Source organism: Miniopterus schreibersii, assembly GCF_964146895.1.
Source record: "Miniopterus schreibersii genome assembly, chromosome: 16".
In the NCBI taxonomy this organism is placed as follows: Eukaryota; Metazoa; Chordata; class Mammalia; order Chiroptera; family Miniopteridae; genus Miniopterus; species Miniopterus schreibersii.
This window is the reverse complement of record NC_138116.1, coordinates 31,745,337-31,770,777: the sequence shown is the minus strand read 5'-3', so window position 1 is coordinate 31,770,777 and position 25,441 is coordinate 31,745,337. Positions and strand designations below refer to the sequence as shown.

The 25,441-nt window shown below is 41.3% G+C and overlaps 1 protein-coding gene across 4 annotated transcripts; it reads left to right on the top strand.

Moving 5' to 3' along the window:
- The first annotated feature begins 21 nt into the window (after positions 1–21).
- SMYD4 (SET and MYND domain containing 4) lies at positions 22–24,193 on the top strand. Of its 4 annotated transcripts, none has more exons than XM_081116113.1 (11): positions 22–191; positions 1,972–2,117; positions 7,311–7,455; positions 11,393–11,482; positions 13,148–14,312; positions 19,049–19,231; positions 19,714–19,877; positions 21,084–21,216; positions 22,022–22,138; positions 22,342–22,465; positions 23,342–24,193. In XM_081116113.1, the coding sequence occupies exons 2-11, from the start codon at positions 1,984–1,986 to the stop codon at positions 23,493–23,495; spliced, it is 2,409 nt and encodes an 802-aa protein (XP_080972239.1). In that variant the 5' UTR covers positions 22–191; positions 1,972–1,983; the 3' UTR covers positions 23,496–24,193. The 4 variants fall into 4 exon arrangements, 3 of the variants coding, with proteins under 3 accessions (XP_080972239.1, XP_080972241.1, XP_080972240.1); XM_081116115.1 differs by having other exon boundaries at positions 38–191; positions 21,162–21,216; XM_081116114.1 differs by having other exon boundaries at positions 47–335.
- The last annotated feature ends 1,248 nt before the right edge of the window (positions 24,194–25,441 follow it).

The window sequence follows — 25,441 nt, the reverse complement described above, 5'->3', positions numbered from 1 at the left end:
ACCCGAGCCCGGATCCCCCGGAGGCGCGGCCAGGCTCGGCCCCGGAGGCGGGGAGCTGCGGGCGCGCCAAGGCTGACGCGAACGCAGCTACGGGCCCTGCGAGACCAGTTTCCGGAGCTTTGCTAGCGGGCTCTCGGAATCATACCCGCTCGGCCTTTAGCGGGCGCACAGCCTTCCAGCCCGGAGCACAGGTAGAGCTGATAACCTGCAGCTAAACGTGGGAAAAGCAGCGACTCAATCCTGAGCTTAGCATGGTGAGGGTTTCTGAATGTAAGTAAGGCCCGGTTCCTGACCTCAGAGGAGAACACAGTCTGTCGAGGGAGTTTCCACTCTAAGTAAGTAGCCCTAGTGAGGTAGATATGGTATGGGCCCCAGGAGAGACACAAGTGTGCCGGAATCACACAGGTGGGAAATCAGGGAAGGCTTCCCGGAGGAGGTGCCACTTGAACTGAGCCTTGAAGGATGTGTGGAAATTTGTCCTGTGGACTTCAAGTTAGTGGAGGGATGTCCCCGGAACAAAGAGTAGCTTATGCAAAAACTAGAGAGGTGAATAGCCTGGCAAGCTGGGGATTGCTCTGAGTAGGTCAGATAGTAGGTTACAGAGGAAAAGTGATACTGGAGCATTAGAAAGTAAGGCAAAGGTCAAATACTAAAGGGCTTGTACTGGACTTGCCTAAATTCTAGGAGGAATATTGATGAATTTAAGGCAGAGGAGTTAATCTGTCTCAATATGAAGGATGGGTTGAATTGGGGGATGAACTGAGACTAGTTATGACACTCTGCAAAGAATGCCAGATGAGATGGTAAGGACTTGAACTAAAGGAGATTGAAAGAAGAAAACTAAATTATGTAAGGAGATAGAAATATTTGTTGTCCAGCAGTGTGGCTCAGTGGTTGAGCTTCACCCTGTGAACCAGGAGGTTATGATTTTTTGTTTATTTGAATATATCTTTATTGATTTCAGAGAGAGATATAGAAACATCAGTGATGAGAGAGTCATTGATCAGCTGTCTCCTGCATGCCCCTGACCGAGAATCAAACCACTATCTCCTGGATCATAGGTCGATGCTCAACCGCTGAGCCACGCTGGTCAGGGAACATGGTTGGGTTGCCAGCCAGCCAGCCAGTAGGGGGCATGCAGGAGGCAGGGGATCAAGGACTCATCATTGATGTTTCTATCTCCCTCTCCCTTCCTCTATCTGAAATCAATAAAGACTTTTTTTTTAAAGTTGCTGGGGAGAGTTGAGAGAAAAAAATCTGGGATGTCCCTCAGGTTTCTGACTGAGCAACTGAGATAGATGGAGGTCTAAGGGGACAGGGATGTGACTGTCTAGTCACCTATCATGGTGCCTGGAACAGAGTAGCCTTTCAATAAATATTTCTGAGTGAAAGGACAGTTGAGTGAATTGGTGTGAGAGAGTAAAGATACTTCTTCAGCATATAAACAGCTATTGAAAAAGATCACAAGAGCCTGGCCGTTGAGCATCGACCTAGGATCCAGGCTATAGCAGTTTGATTCCCGGTCAGGGCACATGCTCAGGTTGTGGCTCGATCCCCAGGCGGGGGTGATGCAGAAGGCATCCAATCAATGAATCTCTCATCACTGATGTTTCTCTCTCTCTCCCTCTCCCTTCTTCTCTCTGAAATCAATAAAGGCATATTTAAGGAAAAAAAGAAAAAGGTCACAAGAATAGCCTGGCCAGAGTGGCTCAGTTGGTTGAGTGTTGTCCTATGCACTGAAAGGGTTGCCAGTTCAGACTACGCAGAGGGCAACCAATCCATGTTTCTCTCTCACATCGATGTTTCTCTCTCTCTCCCACTTCCTCTCTCTATGCATGTCCTTGAGTGAGGATTGAAAGAAAAAGATCACAAAAATTGATTTGGTTGCTTCATGCTTGCTGGAATGAAATCTTGATTTTCTAGAACTATGCATTTGTAGAAATCTGAACTCCTTATTTTCTTATTTTATAGATCTAAAGTACCATGGATCTGCCTGTGGATGAGTGGAAATCATACATACTTCAGAAATGGTCTTTGCTCCCAAAGTCCACTCAGGTCACCATTTGTACAGCAGAGACTTTGAGCGATATCTTTCTTCACTCCTCTTCACTTCTTCAGTAAGTAAATGGAAGCTTTAACCAGGGAAATTTTGATCTGCAAAATGTCCCTGTTTGTCATTTGCTCTTACGTTATATCTCTTTTTGATGGAAGGGTTAAATTCAGATTTTTAATTATTGGGGCATTCAGCAGTTCTTGCTATTTCCAGTATTTCCTAACCTTCTATTATAGAAAAGGTAGGGATGCTATTTAGCTTTTTCAGTGTCAGTGTTATGTTTCAATAATCAGTGCCTTGCTGTAGTCACTTTACCATTTCCCAAAGGTTGTAGTGGAGATTTACTAGCTGCACATAGAAATTCATAAGTTCTCAAATTTGGAAAGGACCTTAGAGGTGTAACCTATGCATTTTTAAACTCTTTACTACACTTTTCAGTGAGAAATATTTTACATCACAACCTAGTACACATACATATATGCAGAAAACTGAAACAAGAGTTTCCCACAACTTCATTATCACCTATTTTGAGCCACAAATTCTCTAAAACTAATAAAAGACGTCAACCCAGAGATTCCAGAAGTTTAGCAAATCCCAAATGGTATAAACATAAATAAAATCACACCTAGGGACAGCAGACTCAAACTACCAAAAACTAAGGAAAGAAGAGGAAATCTTAAAAACAATCAAAGACTCCCAGCCGGTGTGGCTCAGTGGTTGAGTATCGACCTAGGATCCAGGAGAAGATGGGTTCGATTCCTGGTCAGGGCACATGCCTATATTGTGGGCTCGATCCCCAGTAAGGGGCATGCAGAAGGCAGCTGAACAATGACTCTCTCAATCATTGATGTCTCTCTCTCCCTCTCCCTTCCTCTCTCTGAAATTAATAAAGACATTTTTTTAATTGTCTTAAAAACAATCAAAACAAAAAAACATGTTACCCATATGGCAGTAAAAATAAGACAATGGCTGATTTTTTCAATGAAACTATGGAAGCCAGGAGACAGTTAAATGGCACATTTAAAGCCCTGAAAGGAAAGCAAAGCAGAATAAAACTTGCCAATCTAGAACTCTATACCTAATGAAAATACCTTTCAAAACTGAATGCAAACTGAAACATTTAGAAGTAAGACGTAACAACAACAGTACAAAGGGGAAGATGGATAAATGGAGTTACATTGTTGTAAGATTCTTGTGTTGTTTGGGAAATGGTAAAAGTACTAACTGGAGATAGCAAAAACTCAGATTCACTTTGTAACCTCTAGGATAACCATCAAAAAAATAATAAATAAATATACACACACACACACACACACACACACACACACACACACACACACACACACATATATATATAAAATTTATAATCAAGTCAGTTCTTCCCCTTTCCCCATATGATAGGCAGAATAATACATCCCCAGATGTCCATGTCCTAATTTCAGGAATTTGTGACTTAGGTTATATAGTAAAGGGGAATTAAGATTGCTGATTAGCCAATTTAAGATAGGGAGAGTAGCCTGGATTATCCAGGTGATCCCAGTATAATCACAAGAGTCCTTAAAAGCGGTAAAGGGAGGAAGAAGAGAAGAATCAGAGGGAGATGGGACTATGGAAGATCAGTCAGAGAGATGCAACACTGCTGTCTTTGAACCTAGAGAAAGGAAGCCCTAAGCCAAAGAATGTAGGCAGCCTCTAGAAACTGGAAAATGCAAGGAACACAGATTCTCCCCTAGAACCTCCAGAAAACAATGCATCCCTACCAACACCTTGATTTTAGCTCACTGAGATTCATGTTAGACTTCTGCCCTTCAAACTGTAAGATAGATTTTTGTTTGTTTTAAGCCACTAATTTTGGGGTAATTTGTTACAGCAGCAACAAAAAAACAATACTCTTCTCTTTACTTCCCTAATCCAAATTACTATCAGTAGCTAGACCATTACAATAGCCTCCTAACCGGTTTCCCATATCCATCCTTGCCTCACTCCAAACTATTTTCTACACCACAACAGGAATCATTTTCTAAAAACACAAATCAATTTTATTGATCTCACTTAAAACCTTTCAGGAGCTTCTTTTGCTCTTATAATAAAGACTAAAATTCTTAACTTAATATAGATAGCCAGTAAAGACATTGCAATCTGGCCACTGCCTATCTCTCTAGCCTCCTCTTTCACCACACTCCCCTTTCAGACATATTGGCCTTCTTTCAATTCCTGATATGCATTATGCTTCATGCCACATGTCCTTCACTTACTATATTTCTTCTGCCTGAAATTCTTTTCCTATCTCCCCTCTACTCCACCATGGCCTAAGAACTAATTAACTTCTGCTCATCCTTTAGGATCAGCCAAATCTTTCATCAGGATTCCCTGAATTCCAGCTGGATCATCTTCATTTTTTTATACATTTACAAAACTGCATACCTTTCCTTTTTATATTTGTGTAATCATTTGGTTAATGTCTGTCTTCACTACTAGACTATAAGCTCCGTAAGGGCAAGGACCTTGTCAGCATTTGTTTGTCTTTCTTTAGACAAGAGCAGTGCAGTGTCAAAAAAACAGGTACTCAAATACTGATTGAATGACAGTTTGATAACATGTATTAAGTTCTTGGATCAGTGACTGGCACATATTAATGCTAAATAGGACACATAAATGAAAGCCTCATCTACAGGCAGATACATAAACACAGACCTTTCAAGTTCAAGATGGACATTTTATCTTTGTGTCAGCAACTAACACAGTGTCTTTCTAGTTCTTTCTATGTATTCTCATTCATTGTAGATAAATATGCACGTATCTTTTTTTATTCTCTGTTAAATTATATCATGTGCTTTGTTCTGTGAGGTTTTTTCTAATATCACACCTTAATCTTTTTAGCAACCACAAAATATTGCTATGTAATATGCCATGGTTTAGTTATACTTTTCCCTGTTGATGGGCAATTAGTTATTTTATGTTGGTTTTTTGTTTTTTACTGTTACCAGCACTGCTGCAGTGAACAGCCTTTATGTGTGTTTGTGTACATACATTTAGAACTTAACATAGGTTCTTAGAAGAGGAATTGTTGCATCAAGGGTTATGAGCATTTTAAATTGAATAAATACTGCAAAATTGTCTTCCAAAAAGGCTTTACCAGTTTGCCACAAATAGCATATGAAAATTACTTTCCCATGTTATCACCAACATTAGAAAGCAATAGTCTTTAATTTTGCCAACCATAAGGACAAAATAATCCTGTTTAATTTGCATTTTTTGAAATATTGCACCATTTCCAATATTACAGCCCATTTATATGTCCACTATGAATTGTTCATTTCTGTCCTTTGCCCATTTTTCTAGTGGGTTATCTGTCGTTCTCTTATTAATTTATAAATCTGACTGTATAATTCTTTGTTATATATGTTACTAATTTTTCTCTTAGTCTATTTATCTTTTTTACTTATGGTGTCTTGCAGTGTGTATATGTTTTAAATTGTGTGTATATATTTTAACTTTCACACAACCATGTCTGTTATTTTCATTTTTATTCCTCGCCCAAGGATATTTTTTTCCACTCTCAAAGAGAGTGAGGGGGTGAGAGAGAGAGGGAGAGAGAAAGAAAGAAACACCTATGTGAAAGACATATCGACTGGTTGCCTCCTGCACGTGCCCTGACCGAGGCCGGGGATCGAGCCTGCAGCTGAGGTATGTGTCCTTGACTGGAATCAAACCTGGGACCTTTCAGTCCATGGGTTGACACTCTAACCAGTGAGCCAGACCAGCTAGGGCTGTCATTTTCTTTTACAGTTTCTGGGTTATGTGTCTTACTTAGGATAGTCTATTATACTCAAAGATTATAAAAGTATCCTTTATTTTTTTTCTGACATTTTTTGTAGTTTTGTGGATTTTTTATGTTTTTATTAATTTTTAGAGCGAGAGGAAGGGAGAGGGATAGAGAGATAGAAACATCATTGAGAGAGAGAGAGAGAGAGAGACATCAATCGGCTGCTTCCTACACCCCCCACACGCCCCCCACTGGGGATCGAGCCTGCAACCCAGGCATGTGCCTTACCAGTAATCAAACCAGTGACCTCTTGGTTCATGGGTCTGTTCTCAACCACGGAGCCACACTACCAGGCCAAGCACACCTTTTGATTTAAATACTTTAATACTTTCCTAATTTTTCTTTCTGTGTCATTTATTTTGAGATTTTTTTCTATATTGTGTTTAAATATTAAAAAAATAATATTTGATATTAACTTACACATAGCAGAAACAAATAATGTTTTGTGAAATTCCAATATATACATACACAATATAAAAGGAGGGGGTGTGCAGGAGGCAGCCAATCAGTGACTCTCATCATTGATGTTTCTCTCTCTCCCTCCCTCTCCCTTCCTCTCTCTGAAATCAATAAAAATATTTTTTAATTAATAAATAAATAAAAGGTGTTTCTTACTGAGGGTCTTTGTAAACAAAAATTTGAAAAATATTTTCTAAACATTCTTGTAGTTTAGATTCTGATTTCCTATTTGACCCAAGGGTTGCTAAAGATAATTTTTACTTCCCATGTTGTTCATACTCTGCTTCATTGCATTGTAGTCAGAGTGTAGTCTAAGTTATACTGTACTATTTCTCCTTACTGGAAAACGTGTGTTCTCTATTGCTAGTGTGTATATATGTTTGTATATTTGTTAGATCAGCCTTATTAATTTTATTATATAGAACATTTGCATACAGTACTTATTTTTTTTTAACTTTTCATGTTGAAATAATTTCAGATTTAGTTATAAAAATAATACAAAGATTTGCTGTGTAATCTTTAAGATTACCCAAACATTACCATTTCACTACTTTTACTTATTATTTGTTCACTTGTGTGTGTGTGTGTGTGTCCCCCCCTTTCCTCCTCCTGTTCTCTGGCAGCCATTCAGCTCAGGTGTTTCCAGCAGTGTAAGCGGTGAATATGCCTTGGTGCAGTCTCTGTATTATGTCATTCTCTACACCCAAGCTTCTATGTGGTGTATCTGAGGAATGGTGCGTTGGCCAGTAATTATGAGACAGAGAATAAAAAATTAGCCCTCCAGCCTCTAAATAGGAATTCCAGCCCCTAAGTCACTGATACCACAAGATCCCCACCCCGTGCCACTCCCCTCACATTGCATAATAGAACCTCTTGTGCCCCAGTGATTTGCAGACCATGGGTTTCAAGTGCAATGGTTAAGAGCTTTCCTTGAAACAAATTTATGCTTTTTTTGTTTCTTTCTCCATAAAGACCTGAGGATGAAATGTTTTTAAAAAGGCTTTCTAGAGGTTACTTTGTGGGAAAGGACCCCAACATTCCCATTTTCTACAGAGAAGAAGGAAACAAAAAATTTCAAGAGAAGGATTATATGGGAGCCACAGTGCTGTACTCTAAGGTAAGACACTCCAGGCTCAGCGGGAGGGGCTACTTCAACAATTTAACAATACGTAGTTCTTCAAAAGATAGAGCATGCCCGGCCGGGCGTGGCTCAGCGGTTGAGCATCGACCTGTGATCTAGGAGATTAAGGTTTGATTCCCAGTCAGAGCACATGCCCCAGTTACGGGCTCGATCCCCAGTAAGGGGCATGCAGGAGGCAGCTGGTCAATGACATTCTCATCGATGTTTCTCTCTCCCCTCTCCCTTCCTCACTCTGAAATCAACAAAGACATTTAAAAAAAAAAAAAAAGATAAGAGCCTTAAAGACGAATGTGTAGCCAGTGGCAGCTTGCCTTGTCTATGATTTGTAGATTGGATTTGAAGAAGAAAACTGACAGAATTCTGCCATTGGCTATATTCTGAAACAAAGAGTTTCAGAATATATCGGACCCCTTACCCTACCTTGTTCATGTTGATCAGCTTTCATTGACTTGTATGCCATTTTTTGTATAAATGATTGATAAGGCTATTGTTTGATTATCTCAATTTAGAGAGCAGCTAGATTTTTGGTTAGCCACACAGTGTTAGCTAACATACAAGCAGTATGACTTAGATGAAGTTAGAAAGGAAAATAAGCTCAATTGCCATGGCCCAGGAGAACTCCAGTTTGAAGGTTATCAACAAATATTTAAAATTACACTAACGATCAATGATCTAGATTTTGAGGAGGAATGCTGGCTTTTGTCAACCTATTGCTCTTGTCCTGCTTCCATAGTAGGAACTGGAACAAGATCCCTGAGAGACTTCCTTCCATAACTTTTTTTAAAAGAATCGTTTATTTTTTTAGAGAGAAACATCGATTTTAGAGCACAACACCCATCGACTGCCTCCTGCACATCCCCTACTGGGGATCGAGCCCATAGCCCTGGTATATGCCTTGACTGAGAATCGAACCAGCAACCTTTGATGCACAGGGTGACGCCCAACAAACTGAACCAAACTGGCCAGGGCACTTTCATATAAAGATAAATATAGATTTAAAGCAAGATGTATCGCTCCCTTGTACCAGCTCTTTGATCTTGTATATTACAAGAATAAGTGTAAATTTGAAAGTGTACCTCTACTGTGAATCTTTAACAGGCCTATGCTTAAAGTTTGGAATTATTTTTCCAACAAGCTGCTGCTGTAGGACCTACAGCAGCAGCTTCTATAACTGATAAAAAGCCCTGCTTTGTAATGTTATAACAGAGCATGTAGCTGAATAATGTGTTAGTGATTGCTGATTAAAACCCATTAGATGTAATGATCCACCGATAAATGGCTCAGTTCTTCTTCAGAGCTAATCTCTTCCACTTTATGCATGTGCATCATAAATATGATCCCATGGGAAGCTGTTCAAGAAAAACAAGTAAAATAAAAAGTAAAATCAGACAAAAAATGAAGGTTTGCTCTGGATGTGAAGAGCCGAGCCTTCCTATTTCATGCAGCTAGTATTTTGGTGATTATGGTACTTTTGCAATTTTTATAAAGCGATTTTCTTCCTTTTTTATAATAATAGTTGTTGGTTTTGTCTGATTGCAAGTGCAATATATGTTTACTTGGAAAATATAGAGAAGCATAAAGAATAAAAAGAAATCCCATAGCCAATGATAGGCACTGTTAACATTTTTGCTTATATCCATCCAGCCACTTTTTCCTCTGAAAATAACACTTTTCTTTTACAAAATGGGGATAATGCTGTACTTAACTGTTTTGTAACCTGCTTTTTTCCCTCAACAATTTATTGTGACCATTTTCTCATGTTATTAAATTTTCCACTGGAACATGATTTTTTACGGCTGGCTTAGTGTTCCATTACAGAGAACTGTACTTGATTTAACATCTAATGTTGGCAGATTGTTTGGTATCATAAAGCTGCAAGGAGTGTCTTTCTGTATAAATATTTGTACATATCTGCTTATTTCCTTAAGATTCAATTCCTAGAGGAACAATTGCTGGATCAGTTGAGTTTATTTTTTTAAGGCCTTTGGTACCTGATGCTGAATTGCTCTCCAGGAAAGAACTGGTTAACATCCTTTCTAGCACAGTAGGGGAATGTTCAGATCCCTATATCCTAAGCAATCCTGGTTATTATGGTTTTATTATTATTATTTTATCAACTTAGTTTTGAATAAAAAATGTGTTTATATAGTTAGAACTCAAAAAGTTCAAGATTATACAGTGTAGTCTGTTTCCTCTGTCCCCAGCCGCCTAGTTTCCCATACCCAGAAGATACAGCATTAAATGTATCTTTCTAGAGGTACTTTAAATAAATACAAATAATCTTCCACTCCTGCACACACACACTTTTTTTATTATTATTGATTTAGAGAGAGAGAGAGGAAGGGAGAGCGAGAGAAACATCAATTTGTTGTTCCACTTATTTATGCAATCATGACTGCTTCTTGTATGTGCCCTGACCAGGGATCAAACCCACAACTTTGGGGTATGGGGACAATGCTCTAACCAACTGAGCTACCTGGCAAGGGCCTCACTCTTTTTATATAAATAACATTCTATATACACTCTTTAGCATTGCACTTTTGTCAATAATATCTTAAGATCACTTTTGCATTTAATTGGTGTCCTATAGATGAATATTTATCATTTCTTCTCTTTTGCTATTTCAAACCATTCTGTGATGAGAAACTTTGCATGTATGTTACTTCGCACATATCTGTAGGATAAATGATTATATCTGTTGGATAAATTCAAGAAGAGCAATTGCTGGGTCAGTGGATTTATATAGTTAAATTGCCCTCTATAATCATAAGACCAATTTACGCCCCCACTAGCAACATTGAGAATATTCATCCCACCCCTTTGCCACCTCCATGTGCTATCAATTTATTTTTCTTTGCCAAACTGATAGGTAAAAAATGGCATCTCAGTAAAGTTTTAATTTGCATTTTGCTGATTATGAATGAGCTTGAGCATTTTTTCATATGTTTAAGAGCCATTTATATTTCCCATTAGAACTGTCCATATCATTTGCTTATTTTCCAATCGAATTATTGGTTGTCATCTTATCGATCTGTAGGAACTATTCCTAAAGTAATGAGCCCTTTGCCTGTCGTATAAGTTGCAGATATTTTTTCCAGTTCAATGTTTGTCTTTTGGTATTGCTTTTATTGGGTTTTGCTGTAAAGAAATTTATTATTTTTATGTGGTCAGATTTATTAACCTTTTATGACTTCTGAGTTTTGTATCTTAATTAGAAAGGTATTCCTCACTCCAGCATCATGTTAGACTATTTCTTTAGTTTCTAGTGCTCTTATAGTTTCATTTTTTACACTAAGATTTTGATTCATTTGGAATTTATCCTAGTGAAAGTTTTATCGTATATAGAGAACCAATTTTATTTTTCCTCAGTGGCTACCTATTTTTCGCAGTACTTTCACTGAATAATCCCCATCTTTTCTCCCGTCATTTGAGATGCCACCTTTATTATTATTAATCCTTGGTGGTAGAAAAACCATAGCCCTTCTCTGCTTTCATTCATATATTTGGCTATCTATATATGAATTACCCATTTGTTTCCCATATATCATTAGTGTTTCTTCTTTTGTGAATTTCTGTTTGTGCCACTGGCCCTTTGTTATGTGCAGGATTATGCTCCTCTGTTTTCATTTGCCTTCGGTATTGTTTGTGGCTGAAGAAGCTGTGTCTGATGCTGTTATCTTCAAAGTGCTTTGAATATTTATTTTTTTCACTTGCTCTTCACAGCTTTGCTCTAAGGTAGTTAACAATGACGCTGAAGCAGGTGAGGCACAAAGAAATCCAGTAAATTTCCTAATTCCATACAGTCTTTATCTGAAAAAATACTATTTAAAGATGCTAGTCCCCTGTTATCTTAAAAAATGCTTTAAAGATGCTCGTCTCCATTTATACCTTTAACTGGTTCATTGTTTTGCAGGGAGTATCTCATTCGAGGCCAAACACTGAGGACATTTCATTGTGTTACGCCAATCGCTCGGCAGCCCTCTTCCGCCTGGGTCAGTACGAAGTGAGTATCAGGATGCCTGTGTGATGGGAGAGGATCTGGAAGAGGTGGGCTGGAGGACTAGACCTTCATCTCTGCTTCTGCCTTAGAACACTAAAATTCAGCCAGCCTCAATTGATTGAATTGGAAGCACATTGATCTCTCCCCAAACTTGTTCTTTCTCCTGATTTATTGTACCCATCAGAGATGATTATGTGGGGTGACTATGTTGTTTGATAAGAGATCATGGCACATTCCACAGGGCATTGGACTATATCCAGTGGGTCAGCAGTTCTCAGTGTTGAGATCAGCTATGAGATAAGTTGCTAATAATACTTCAGGTTCCAAGTGTTTGCAAACTCTTTACTTGTTTGATGTGTTCTTTTAATAAGTAGAGCATATTCAAGGCGATCCCTGCAATAATATAGCTCACATTTAATATGCCTTTTGAGTGGGAAAGTAAAAGTGCCTATGTATGTCTGTGAGCATTCCCTACCTAAAGTCTAAGGACAAGCTCTAAATACCATTTTGGTCCATCCATTTCAGAATTCCACAGAAATTTAAATTATGCTTTAGAAGTAAGAATTATGTCAGTAATCACAAGTTCACACTTATTGCCCTTTGGACTCAAAAAAGAAGAGCAAGACTCCGACTCTAGGTCCTAAGCAAGAAAGTCCTGGACTACTGAAGACGGTGATCAGAAGAACTTGTGAAACATTTAACCCTGTTTACTCTGTATTGGTTATTTCTATATCCCTTCTTATCATAACGATTACCATATATTGAGCACATGCAATGTTCCAGGCACTCTTTTCAGCACTTTCAGTACCTTATTTTTTTATTTTTTTTTATCTTTATTGTTGAAAGAATTACCGATGTCCCCTTTTTTTCCCCATTGACCCCCTCCACCTTACACCCACCCCCCGCCACAGGCCCTCACCACACTATTGTCTGTGTCCATGAGTTGTGCATTTATGCATATAAATTCTTTGATTAATCTCTCCACCCACCCACCCTCATATTACCTTTTTATCATTATTTCAACCCTATGAGAGAGAGATTATTATCCCTGTCTTTCAAATGAGAAAACTAAGCCTCTGAGAAATTAAGTCACTTATACAAGGTCATACAGCTGATAAGAGGCAGAGTCCGTGTTGGAATGCAGGCCCCGCCTCTTCACCACCATACTGCTTCTATCCATAAGACTGTTTTCCTTAAAAAACAGAAATATGTAATAAGATAGTTAAATATAATCTCTTTAGCACAGATTTCTAATCACTCAATAGAAAGATCACATGGTAGAATATGATTTTAAGAAATAAGCATGTGATTGTAGTTGCTCCATTTTAATTTTTTTTTTTTAAATCCTCACCCGAGGATATTTTCTCCATTGCTTTTCAGAGAGAGTGGAGGAGGGAGAGCAAGAGACGGAGAGTGAAACATCAATGTGAGAGAGACACATCGATTGGTTGCCTCCTGCCACAACCGAGGTATGTGCCCTTGGCCAGAATTGAACCCGGGACCCTTCAGTCCACGGGCCGACGCTCTAACCGCTGAGCCAAACTGGCTAAGACTAGTTGCTCCACTTGAAATAATCTTCAATTTTCCTATAGATTTTTGTTAAGACTTTCAGTAGATGTTGAAGAGCAGGGACCAAGGATCATTTTGGGATTTCCTTTCTGTTTTCAGGCATGTCTTAAAGACATCACCAGGGCACAGATGCATGGGTATCCAGAAAGATTGCAACCCAAGATGATGTTGCGCAAGGCACAGTGTCTGGTGACGCTGGGGAGACTGCAGGAGGCAAGCCAGATCGTCAGTGATCTTGAAAGTAATTTCACTGCCAAACAAGCCCTAGCAGCTTCCCAGTTTCAAATTCCGCAGAGTACCCTCTGTCATCTAAAAATGAAGGTACAAGAAAAGGAGACTCTCACGGAAACCTCCCCAGCAGCTCTAACCAATGCCTTTGAGGATATGAACCTGCGGGAAGAGAATGAACAGGTTTCCGGTGCATCATCATCTGTCAGCTTATGCACGGACCCTTTAAAAGGCCGCTGTCTGATTGCCACAAAGGATATTCCTCCAGGAGAGCTCCTGGTGAAGGAGGATGCTTTCGTTTGTGTCCTTAACCCAGGAGAAATGCCACCACTGCATTGTGGCCTGGAGAGCAAATGGGATACCAGAGTTACCAATGGGGATCTCTACTGTCACCGGTGTTTAAAGCACACTTTGGCCACGGTTCCCTGTGATGGATGCAGCTATGCCAAGTATTGCAGCCAAGAGTGTATGCAGCAGGCCTGGGATCTCTACCATAGTATAGAGTGTCCTCTAGGGGGGCTGCTTCTCACACTGGGGGTCTTCTGCCACATTGCCCTGAGGTCAACCCTTTTAGCTAGATTTGAGGATGGTGGCAAAGTCATAAGACAGCTTTGTGGTGAGATTAGTAACAAGGACATCTGTTTACCTGAAAGCAAAAATCTGGTGCAAACACTCAGTTCTCACCTGGGAGGGGAGGGTGAGAAAAATGGCAAAACTGCTGAGCCCCCAATTCCCGGATGTGATATTAATGGGAAGTATGAAAAGAATTATACTGCTGTCCTACACCTTTTGCCCCATACTAAAAACCACAGCCCAGAGTACAAATTCCTCTGTGCGCTCAGTGTGTCCGCACTGTGCAGGCAGCTGGAAGCAGCCAGTTTGCAGGTCCTCACAACAAGTCTGAAATGCTCTCAGGCCAAAGCAGCAGTGGTTCCTGGGAGGTGTGAAGAGTTGCACATCTGGGGAGTGGCCATGCTGAGACACATGTTACAGCTACAGTGCAATGCTCAGGCGATAACTACCGTACAGCAAATAGGTAAGAGGGGAACTTTTCTGCCTTACAGAATTGTTCTTTTTTTTTTTCTTTTCAGTCCTTACCCGAGAACATGCTTAGAGAAGAGATGGGGAGAGGGGGAGAAAATAAACATCGATGTGAGAGAGTACCGTCTCTTGGTTGCCTTCTGGGGATCAAACCCTCAAACCAGGTATGTGCCCTGACCGGAAATCAAACTGGCAACCTTTCGGTGCACAGGACGCCACTCCAACTAACTGAGCCACTCCGGCTAGGCACAGCGTTGTTCTTGATGTTGCTAACGTTTGGGAAGAAAGAACCATAAAGAAACATATCAGGTAGTTTCATGGGAAAACACAGTTGTCTTGTATTATCATGAGTATGCCATTGAAAAGCTATGTGACCTTAACAAATTATTTGATCCCACTCTGCCTCAGTTTTCTCATCTTTAAAGTGGGTAGTTTATCCCACATAACTTTCCATAGTTGTAAAGATGATATGTTTATTTGTAAAAATACTTTGAAGTTAAATACCCTATTACCCTATTAATTTTTTATTGTGAAGGAAAACTGAAACAATTGTTAAAAAAGACTGCAGAGAAAACAGGGTCTATAGTTAAGGTATCAGAATCTTAGCTCACTCATATAACTCAGGTACTCTGTCTCTGCTCTTTCCAACTGACAAATTGTTCTCATTCATCTGTTTAAAATTTCTAAGAGAGGAATCTGGCTGAGCACAACTTTTCACACAGTGCTAACTTAAACTGTTGGTCGGCCCATGTTTGGGCTGTCCTCTGGTCATGTGGCCAAGAATCTAGGGGCCACTTCTAGACACAGCCCAGCCCAGCCCTGCTTTTCTGAACCAGTATAAATAAGGCTGTTTAAGGTAGGTGGAGAGGTTGGATTTGCCCAGCATCACGAGTGACATCTCTAATATGAATGTACTGACAACAGATCTGTTATTGCAAAAGACATGCTTTTTCCCGTATTTCTAGCATATGATCTCCATTTTAGCAGATAATGCCTTTAGATTCAATCAGTTCATTATTTTTCTGCATTTTCTGATTAACTATGGAGGGGAGAAATTAGATTTTAACCAAACCTAGGATTTATAGACAGATTAATATTAAATGTGGCTTAGCTAAACTAAACACCCTTAGCTCTTTAATCTTCTCATATTAGGTAATGTAGAATTTTGTCAACCTTTTGTTTATAGAGTTTTATCTTTAATTTTAATTCAGCTGTCAAGTTATGTGATATATAGGTATTTCACTAGAGGTGTCTTGGGGCAAGACTCTCTTCCCCATCCTGTAGCACATGGACATCCAATAATAGCACTGGGTTCATCCCATGGTACTACAAAATCACATTGCAAACTAGTCTCCATTTTCTCTTCTGCCTTCTTTTGCTTCTTTGAGCCGCTGCTACCTTCTAAAATACATCTGTTCAGTGTTTTCCCAGAATTATGTTTTCCCTTGGGTACATTGACTAGCATTTTAAAAAATATTGTTTTCATTTTGGTTTGTTTTTCTGAATATAAAAAATAATATATGGGCTTCCAGATTATACTGGCAGAAAGTAACCAACTCTTTTTTTTAATATGTTTTTATTGATTTTAGAGAGAGAGGAAGGGAGAAGGAGAGAGAAACATTGATTGGCTGCCTCCTGCACGCCCTCTACTAGGGATGGAGCTGCAACTGGGACATGTGCCCTGACCGGGAATTGAACTGGTACATGGGATGATGCTACTGAGCCACTCGACCAGGGCTCAAATAATTTTTATGTGAACATTTTTAAGGTACTTGATACATATCACTAAATTGCCCTCCAGAAAAGTTCTACCAGTTACGCACCCACCAACAATGTTCAGTTTCATTTTGGAAGTCAATCAGATTTTGTTTTAGTCTGCTCATATTTCTGAACTTGTTATATCCCTTTTTATTATTTCTTTGGGGTTCTAGCACGTCCCAATTTAGTGTTCTCATTGAATTTCATTAGCAGCTGTTTCATTAGTAGCACAGAAGAAGGATTGAAGTGTTAACTAGGATAGACTTTGACAAAAACCTACAAAAAGGTATGTTTTTATCTTTGCATAAATCCTATTTAATCAAAGTTCCTCAGAAATCTCTCTTTGATACTTAAGAGTGAGTACTGACCACTGATGATATTCTAGACCTTGAGATGTGTGGTTCTCAGTGGGAATGGCACATTGGTGATATAGCTGAATTCACGTCATAATAAGGCTCAATGAGATTCTGTGTAGATTCGGATCAATTCACTGCCCTTTGCTTCCACCCTTCAACAACCAAGGAATCTGCCTTCAGTTGGGATCCTTGATTACTTGATATACACACAGATTTCTTATTTTGTAAAATATCTACCAAAGTAAGTGTATACTTAGAAATACTGTGAATGAATTTTTTGTCTTTACTTGAATTCCATTTTAAAGGCACTAGGGCCCTGGCTGGTGTGGCTCGGTTGGTTGGGCATCGTCCCGGGCACCGGAAGGTTGCCGTTTGATTCTCCATCAGGGCATATGCCTGGGTTGTGGGCTCAGTCCCCAACGGGTCGTGCAGGAGGCAGAAGATCGATGTTATGCTCCCATATCCATGTTTCTCTCTTCTCCCCTCCTCTTACTCTAAAAATCAATAAACTATTCTTTAAAAAAATAATAATAAAAATAAATGCACTAGGGATATTAGCAAGGTACACTTTGGTAAAATAAAGAATCATTCTCTTTTTCTTTTATGCACAAAATGTCACATATTCAATTTGGTTGATAAGGTACATACATATTCTCACTTTCTATTATCTACTAAGAGATGACTAATGCAAAATATTGAATAATTTTTTTAAAAATCAATACTTAATTTTTTAGAAATAATTAGAGAGAGACTCAACTCTGACATAAATACTCACCCCACTCAGTTCCTGGGCCTGCTTCTCTTAGAGGCTAACCTATAAATAATTCATGAAGCTGACATTACTCACTGTATTGTGATCATTTTTTCTGGGAAAATCTTAGCAGCTGTTCTAATATAGATTGCCAGTTATCAGTAGTTGGGAATGCAAGTCAACTTTTAATTATGCAGAGGCCGATTATTCAGACCACAAACTGTTCGTGCCCTGCACTGCTCCTTCCTGCTGCCTACATTTTAGCATTTTCACTGCTCATTAGCACATCTACTAGAAGGGAGGCATTGGACTAGGGGGAGGAGGGGAAACTAAAATCTGTTAAGCACTTAGGAGAAGCTCTGATGAAAGATTTCAATACAATTTATAGAACTGTTGACTAAAATTGAATCATTTGGATTCTCTGTGAATTTTATTTGTTCTTTTCTTGTCCTCCATAGCAACAGATAATAGAATTGTCTGCAGAGAGACAACATTACACCTATAGTTCATGATTTCCTTTCTAGAACATTTTCACATGATGATTCATATTTGCTCTATTTATTACATTTGTACCTAGACTACTTTATTTATTTGGAGATTGGTATATTGAGATTCCTGGCATATACAGTGATACCACAATTATCTCATGGTTTTTCAGTTTTCCAGAAAACTGAAAGTTTCCCTTTAAGTACCAGTGTCTTTAATGTGTCAACGGGTTTTCTTGGAAATGCGATTTTCTCATACCTAAACCAAGGCCACCGAACGCAATTTAAGCGTTTCCGGGCGCCCAGCTTGTCTGTGTGGTGCGCCCGTTGCTGAGATATGTGCGGCCGTCACGAAAGCCCGCGCGGGCACTGGCAGCCCAGCAACCCCCAGTTAAGCGAAACGCACGTGGTACAGCTCAGGTGGTGCAGTGGTTTTGTTTGCCCTGCGGCTGTTATTCTTGTCTAGGTTTTCTGCCTCCTCTAGTCTGTCACCTGTCTCTTTGGTCATTGTCAGAACCTGCCTCCTGCTAGTTCTCTGTTTCTGGGCCGTTGCGGGCCGGTTAGAACTGTGGCTAAAATACGAGCAAGGAGGCCCGCTCGGGAGTACAGGGGACTCACCTATGAGTCCAGGCGCACGAGCTCTGGCGCGGAAATAGCCTCGCTGCTTGGAGGCCTTTTTCTTCCTTCCTAATCTTCAATCATGCAGTTAAAGAGCTGGCTAATTGTATTTCAAAGAAGATATAGTTTAAAAAAAAAAGACGTTGTTTGGGACATGAGACTATCTTTAATAGAGCTAGTCTAGAATTTTTTTCAATGAGAACGACTGCTGACTGATGTCCCCTAATGTTGGGACAAAGGGCAGAATGAACAGGAGAACATAAGAACTATGGATTTTAAAAAATATAAGCCTGTTTAGTTTCGGATAGAAATTAGGTTACTTGTTCTATTAAGCAACCAAAAGACCCAAAGAGCAGTTAAGCAAAAGCACTAAGACTATAAAAATCTTTGGGAACTAAACTCAGCAGGTACTCTAGTTTCTGTGTCCTCATGAACATCACGAAGGTGTCTACCTAGAAAGCTCCCTACTGATAATTCCTTTTTTATTATTTTTTATAAACTCTAATCTTTGTGGGTTTTGTGGTATGGAGACACAATGGCTAGGTTCCAGGATTCTGGCGGACTTTTCATGTGTTCATTTGCTTCGCTTCCTGGGGACCAGAGTTTGCTGTGAGTCATGTTCTATCCGATTGATATTGGATCCGGCTGTGGAGCTATGACTCAGAGGAGCGTCAGGCCCAGTTGCCCAGCTCATCTGAGGAATGGATGGCGATGCCAGGACTGATGTCCTGACACATTTTCCTTTTTCCTGTTGGACTTTCAGAACCTAAAGAGAACATCATTACCGAGAGCAGGCAGGTACGCCTTGCCACAGGCATCTTCCCCGTTGTCAGCCTCCTGAACCATTCCTGCAGCCCCAACACCAGCGTGTCCTTCATGAGCACTGTTGCCGCCATTCGGGCCTCCCAGCAGATTGGAAAAGGGCAGGAGATTCTCCACTGTTACGGTGAGCCATCCCTCCTCACTGCTGTCTACCTCGTCCAGCAGAAAAGGAACTATACGTAGCAAAGCACTGGGCAGGTGTCCTCACGTGGCCAGTGATCGTTTCCTGGAAGAAACAGTGACTACTTAGGCAAAAAAGCAGGGAGCTTCTTACTGGGCACCGTTGTGTCTAAACTGTCATGCGTGTCACCGCCTCATCCCCATAAACTTCCTATCCTGAAAATGGGCTAGAAACACCTTTTTGACTTTTTCTTCCTGTCCCTTCAACTTGGGTGCTTATTTTTATGTCTGGTTCCACAAATGTTTGCGTAAAGAGGACCTGTCACATAATGAATAATTGATGAGATTCTCTGCTAAGCTGAAGTTTTCAAAGTAGTGCCTCTCTCAAAAATAATAAAAATCAAAAATAATAAAAATCAAAAATTAAAAAAGGAAGCAGTGCCTCTCTCTTGCTTTAAATATTGGCCAAGTGTCATCTCTCTGCAGGGCCTCACAAGAGCAGGATGGGTGTTGCTGAAAGGCAACAGAAGCTGAGGTCTCAGTATTTCTTTGACTGCAACTGCCTGGCTTGTCGGAATGAAAAGCACAGAGCCGCTGTAGGACCCAGATGGGCGGCGTTCCGCTGTAACAGCTGCAGAGAGCTCATGCAGGTGAACCCTTCCTCTCAGCTTCTCCTGGAGGTCAGTTATCCAGCCCAAAGGCCATAAACCTGTAAGAGGAAGGCGCCGGGGCTTACAGGTGCTGAGAGCAGTACTCTCTCTTCCCTTTCAGCCCATCTTCCCCCCACATTGATTACCACCCCTTCTCCCCCTTCGCAGGAACCACAGTGAAAGGTTGGATTTATTAATCTTACAAGAAAGAAATTGGCAAGAGCAAATAACAGAAAATCCCACCTAAACTGGCTTAAGGGGGTAGGGGGAAGACTGAGAATTTATTTGCTCAAGTAAATCAGTAAAAGGTCCCAGGGTAGAGGCACTTCAGATACATCTTGATCCAGGGGCTTAGGTAATGCCATCAAGACCCAATTTTTCTCTCAGCCTCCCTCAGCTCCATTTTCTTTGTTAGCCCCATCCTCAGGCAGACTTCCCTCTTGAGGTGGCAAGATGACCAAAAACAGGCTCTGGTCTAACAGCTGTCTGGACAAAAAAATTTTTTCAGTTTCATTGACCCGATTCCTGTGGCTGGAGGAAAATCAGAGTCAAATAATTTTCCTCCAGTCATTTGGGCCAGAGGAATGGGCCAGATCTGAGCCACGTGCACACCCCCTCAGCTGCCAGGCGCTGACTATGGGAGGTGGGAGAGGATCCTCAGGAGAGGTCAGGTTGCCGTTGCCAAATGAGGGCATAGGTACTGGCATCTAAAGAACAGCAGATGTTCACCTCAGAGACTTTCTCCTCTGCCAGAGGCTACCGTGTTGTTAGGGGAACCATGAGTGGAATAGAGAACTGGCTAAAGTCACAAACCCAAGGTTAAATGTAGGGAGGCCTCACCTAGCACCTTTTCTTGCTGGTTTTCTTACGGCTTTTTTATAACTACTATAAATGTGTCTGTCGTCCAAAGTGCTAGCCCCAAAGAGAGATGAGAGAAGGGCTGTCAAGAAAGGAAGAAATTGTGGATTGTACCAGTTTAATTTTAGTTGTAAAAATTAAATCTTGAGGAGGGTGGAATTGGTTCCTGCTTTCATTAGAATTGCTGCTGTCAAACCAAATTCAGTCAGGCTTCGGTCACGGTGTATTACTGCAGGAGTCTCTCTCCCCCATGGGGTCAGAAGCCATGGAGCGATCCTGTCGTGTAAGCACGTGAAGGGTTGCTGACCAACTCTGATTTAGGAATAAAGCCCACGCTGACTTCCACAGGGAGATGATGTGCTGAGCTGTAGCGGTGCATCCTGTACGGAATCAGCGAGCAGGGACCACCTAGTCTCTCGGTTACAGGACGTTCAGCAGCAGGTCGGGATGGCCCAGAAGCTTCTCGGGAGTGGCAAACTAGGTGAGACTGGGTCCCTGCTTTGGTCCTCCAGCCCCTTCCTTTTCATTCAGTCTGAGATCACGACTCAGGATACTCAGTAATGATTGAAGAATTGCATTTAATTATCCCCAGGCCAGCCACAAGATGGCTGTGTAGGCCAAGGAGACCAAACCCTAACCAATTCAATTTGTGTGGTCCTGGAAAAGGGGCCAGATGATTTAAACTGCAGTTCTCTTATGTATCAGATGGCTAAGTTCAAGTATCCCATGGAAACCAAAGAGTTATCCCTGACATCCATGATCTTTGTGCATATTCCAGAGGTTCAGTGTCATTTTCATTCCAGGCCCTAATGACCTAATTTCCTAGAGAGATTGTTCTGCCTTCATCAGAGCCTCATCTCTCTTCTAAGACCAGTGGGGCCAGTGCCCAGTAGATATGTGTCCTGCTTTTTTCAGAGAGGGAGTTGTGGAACTCCTCGTTACCCTTGAAAACTCTGCCTTAGAGCTCGATGTCATGGGAATTTATTTACCCTGCTTTATGAACCTTGACCTTCCGCTTAGATTTCTGAGTCAGGAGAAATAATGACTGTAAGGGAAATGTGTTCCACTTTAAACTGAAGCTGGAAACCCAGAGTAAATGTGAGGAGGCCTCACCCAGCACCCTTTTCTATTGTGAAAGAGAAAAGAGAACAGCAGCTTTATTGGAACAAACATTGTGGGTTGGTCACAGGGAGACAAAGTGGGATTTCCACATTTAGTCCAGCTAATGGAGAATTTAAGGGCTGGGTTTGTGTCTGTAATGAGGCCGCTTCCCTTTGAATTGATAGAGCGAGCCATTCAGCTGTTGCTGGGGTGCCAGCGTGATGCTGAGAGCTTCCTGTCCGCAGAACACAGCGTGGTGGGAGAAATCGAGGATGGCCTGGCCCAGGCCTATGCTGCTTTAGGTATGGCATGTGTCTTTGTTTTCTGCTCCAGGAAACAAGTTTGCCTGGTACATTTGGTCATGACCCTAGCTTCATCTGGTTCATTATCTCTTAGCCTTTCAACTGAGGCTGCTGTCCCTTCCATTTAGCTTTTCTCAACCCAAAAATGTTCATCCACAGTTGATTGTGGTTCTTTTCTGGAACACATTTTTATTTCTTCTCAGGGGACTGGCAAAAGTCAGCTACCCATCTGCAGAAGAGTCTCCGAGTGGTTGAGGTTCGCCATGGGCCATCCAGTGTTGAAATGGGCCATGAGCTCTTCAAACTGGCCCAGATCTTTTTCAATGGGTAAGTCTTTCTCTTCTTTCCTAGCACGTGGCCAGGCCACATACTGTTCTCCTGTGTATTACTTTTTTCCTGTGGTGCTTTTCAGCATGTTGAAACTTCTTTATTTCCCCTTTAGGAAAGATCCTGTCCTTCTGTTTTGTTGATTACGTTGAAGCTTTAGAATTTTCTCCTGAGAGATACGAGGAAAGCTCTTAGCTCTGAGGGAGTTTCCTAGGGAGAACTGCCAAGCAGCCCCACCACCCACCAGAGCCGTTCTTCTCAGTCCTCCCTGGTTACTCACACCTCCCTGGTGCTCTCATTCCATTCCTCAGCTCCAGGGGCTCTTCCTCTCCTTAGATCTACCCTTTTTAAAGCAGTTGTTTTCAACCGGCAATAACTTCCCAGGAGGCATTTGGCAGTGTCTGGAGACACTCTGCATTGTCATGACTCAGAGTGGAGGTCCAAGTTGCTGCTAAACATGCTGTAAATGCACAGAGCAGTCCCTACAGCCAAGCGTTACCCAGCTTTTGAACGGCAGGTAGACGATTCCCGAGGCACAGAGCAGTCCATTTGGTCAGAGAGAGAGAAAAGGGCTGCAGACTTGTCGTGGGTAGACGTGGTTACTCTCAGATGAAGACTCCTGAGTAAACCTTGGGGTAACTATCAGCTTAGTGCTTTGAGGTTTGCCTATTTCTCAGGATCCTAGACTCTTTATACTTTTTTGTGTGTGTATTACCTTGCGTGTGTTTGTGAAAGTTGTCTTATCTGCTCTCTTGGATTATAACATTTTTGAGGGCAAAAATGATCTTTATATTCTTCACAGGGGTGAGTAGGCCCCCAATAATTGTTTGCTTGATTGAGTGAGCGGAGTGACTCCTCTCACCTCCTTTGGTTCAGGTTTGCTGTACCCGAAGCTCTGAACACAATTCAAAAGGCAGAAAAGGTTCTACTGGTGCACTACGGCCCTTGGAACGAGGAGATCCAGGAACTACAAAAGATGAAATCCTGTTTATTGGACTTGCCACCCAGCCCTGTGGCGCCTTCTGTGTAGGGTCCCAAGGGGACTTTGACCCACAGGAAAGGAGCCTTGGAAGATGAGTTAAAGAGGTTCTGTTGCCACTGAGCTGTCACCAGGAAATGCAGGACTTGCTTGACAGGCGCAAGCCTAGTGTATGAGGCGTGGGGAGGACTTGGAAGTCATTGTAGTTGGAGAGATGCTCACCTAGTTTGATGAATGTTTCTTGAAATTGTTAACCGCCCTCCAGTAAAAACTCCCAGTTCCCAGAAAAGACTTTAAAACTAGTATCTGGAGAGCCTAAGCCCTTTAAAAGGATTTTAGCTGATCCGCAGGCATCCGGATGTTGGCCTGGGGTTTTGGCTAGATGCCACCTCACTAAATGACGGCAGTCTGTTTCCTTGGAACATTCCTATGGTTTCTAGTAGTAATGAAATGTTGTGTACCACTCCAGTGGGAACTTAAACTCCTAGTAGTTGTATTGTAATTGAAAAATAATTATAAAGCAAGAAATCAGTGAGGCTCCTTATCTCTAGAGACAGTTTCACTTATGGTATCTAGCTTCCTCAAATCCTTTGTTAAAACCGGTGGAGTATAAATTGTGAACAGAGAAATAAATATGGGGCATTTTCTGCCAGTTTTCCAGGCCTTATTATCTGGCTTTCATTCTATACTCGTCAGATTCACTAACCAAATACTAATAAAATCAGGCTTATAGCAATGACTTTGTATCACGTGTGCCTCCTGAGTTGTTTATTAGCAAGCCTGTAAAGAGATGACTTTTTTTTTTTCTACCAGACCTCCCCAAGCTGGCAAATGAAATACAGACTACATAAGTACTGAGAAGGCGGGGGGGGGGACACTTCAGAAGATGCTGAAGGTATGAGCATTACTGCTTGTGGTTTCAAACTTAAGAGACAGAGGTAGGGTCCTAGCCAGTGTGGCTCAGTTGGTTGGGCGTGTTCCTGTGCCAGAAAAGGTTGCCCGTTCGATTCCTGGTCAGGGCACATGCCCGGCTCAGTCCCCGGCGGGGGGCATGCAGGAGGCAGCTGGTCGTGTTTAGCTCTCTCACACCGATGTTTCTCTCTCTCCCTCTCCCTTCCTCTCTCTCAAAATCAATAAAAATTAAAAAAAAAGAAGTAGAGGTGATAACTCTCTTCTACCTGGATATGTAGCAGTGGTCTAGACCTTGCCTGGTCAGAAGGCTAGGGACTCTGGGTCTGAACCCCAGAGGCTGTTTCGCTACTACTGGCCAAGTGGTTCAGATGAGTGAGTGGGAAAGAATGCCAGGCCCACACTGCTTTGAGAGCTTGCTCACCCTGGCCATGCCCGAGAAGTGCCCATGGGTTGCCACAGCATTATAACCTGGAAATGAGTAGCCCTGAAGATGCCTGGCAGAAGCTTTTGCAGAAGCTGAGTATTTGGAACACGGTTCGCACTGAAAGATTTGAATGAAGGGCAGGCAGAACATATTTCTTTCTTTTTTACTAACTCTGGCAAGGCAGTGGCCAGTGAGATTTTTTGGTAGAGCTAACTTTTTCAAGAAGGAAAATTTAGTCCTGTGGACAATGTTTTAAACACTCGGCATGTTTCATGTTCCTGAAAAAGGTCCTGTTGTACTTTGTAAATAGGCATACTTCCTTAAAAAGAATACGTTTAGAATTTTTACATCGGGTCCCATTTTTATGTGTACTTGGGAGCTTTCTTTAAATGCTTTGTAAAATAGCCCTGGCTGGTGTGGCTCAGTTGGTTGGAGCATCACCTCATGCACCGAAGGTTTGCGGGTTCAATTCCCAATCAGGGCATATACCTAGGTTATGGGTTCGATCCCCAATCAGGGTACATATAGGAGGCAGCTGATCAATCTCTCTCTCTCTCTGTCCCTGTTCCTCCCCTTCCTCTCTCTAAAACTCAGTAAGCATATCCTTGGGTAAGGATTAAAAAAGAAAACTAGAGTCGGTTTATTTAAGATTATGGAGCCA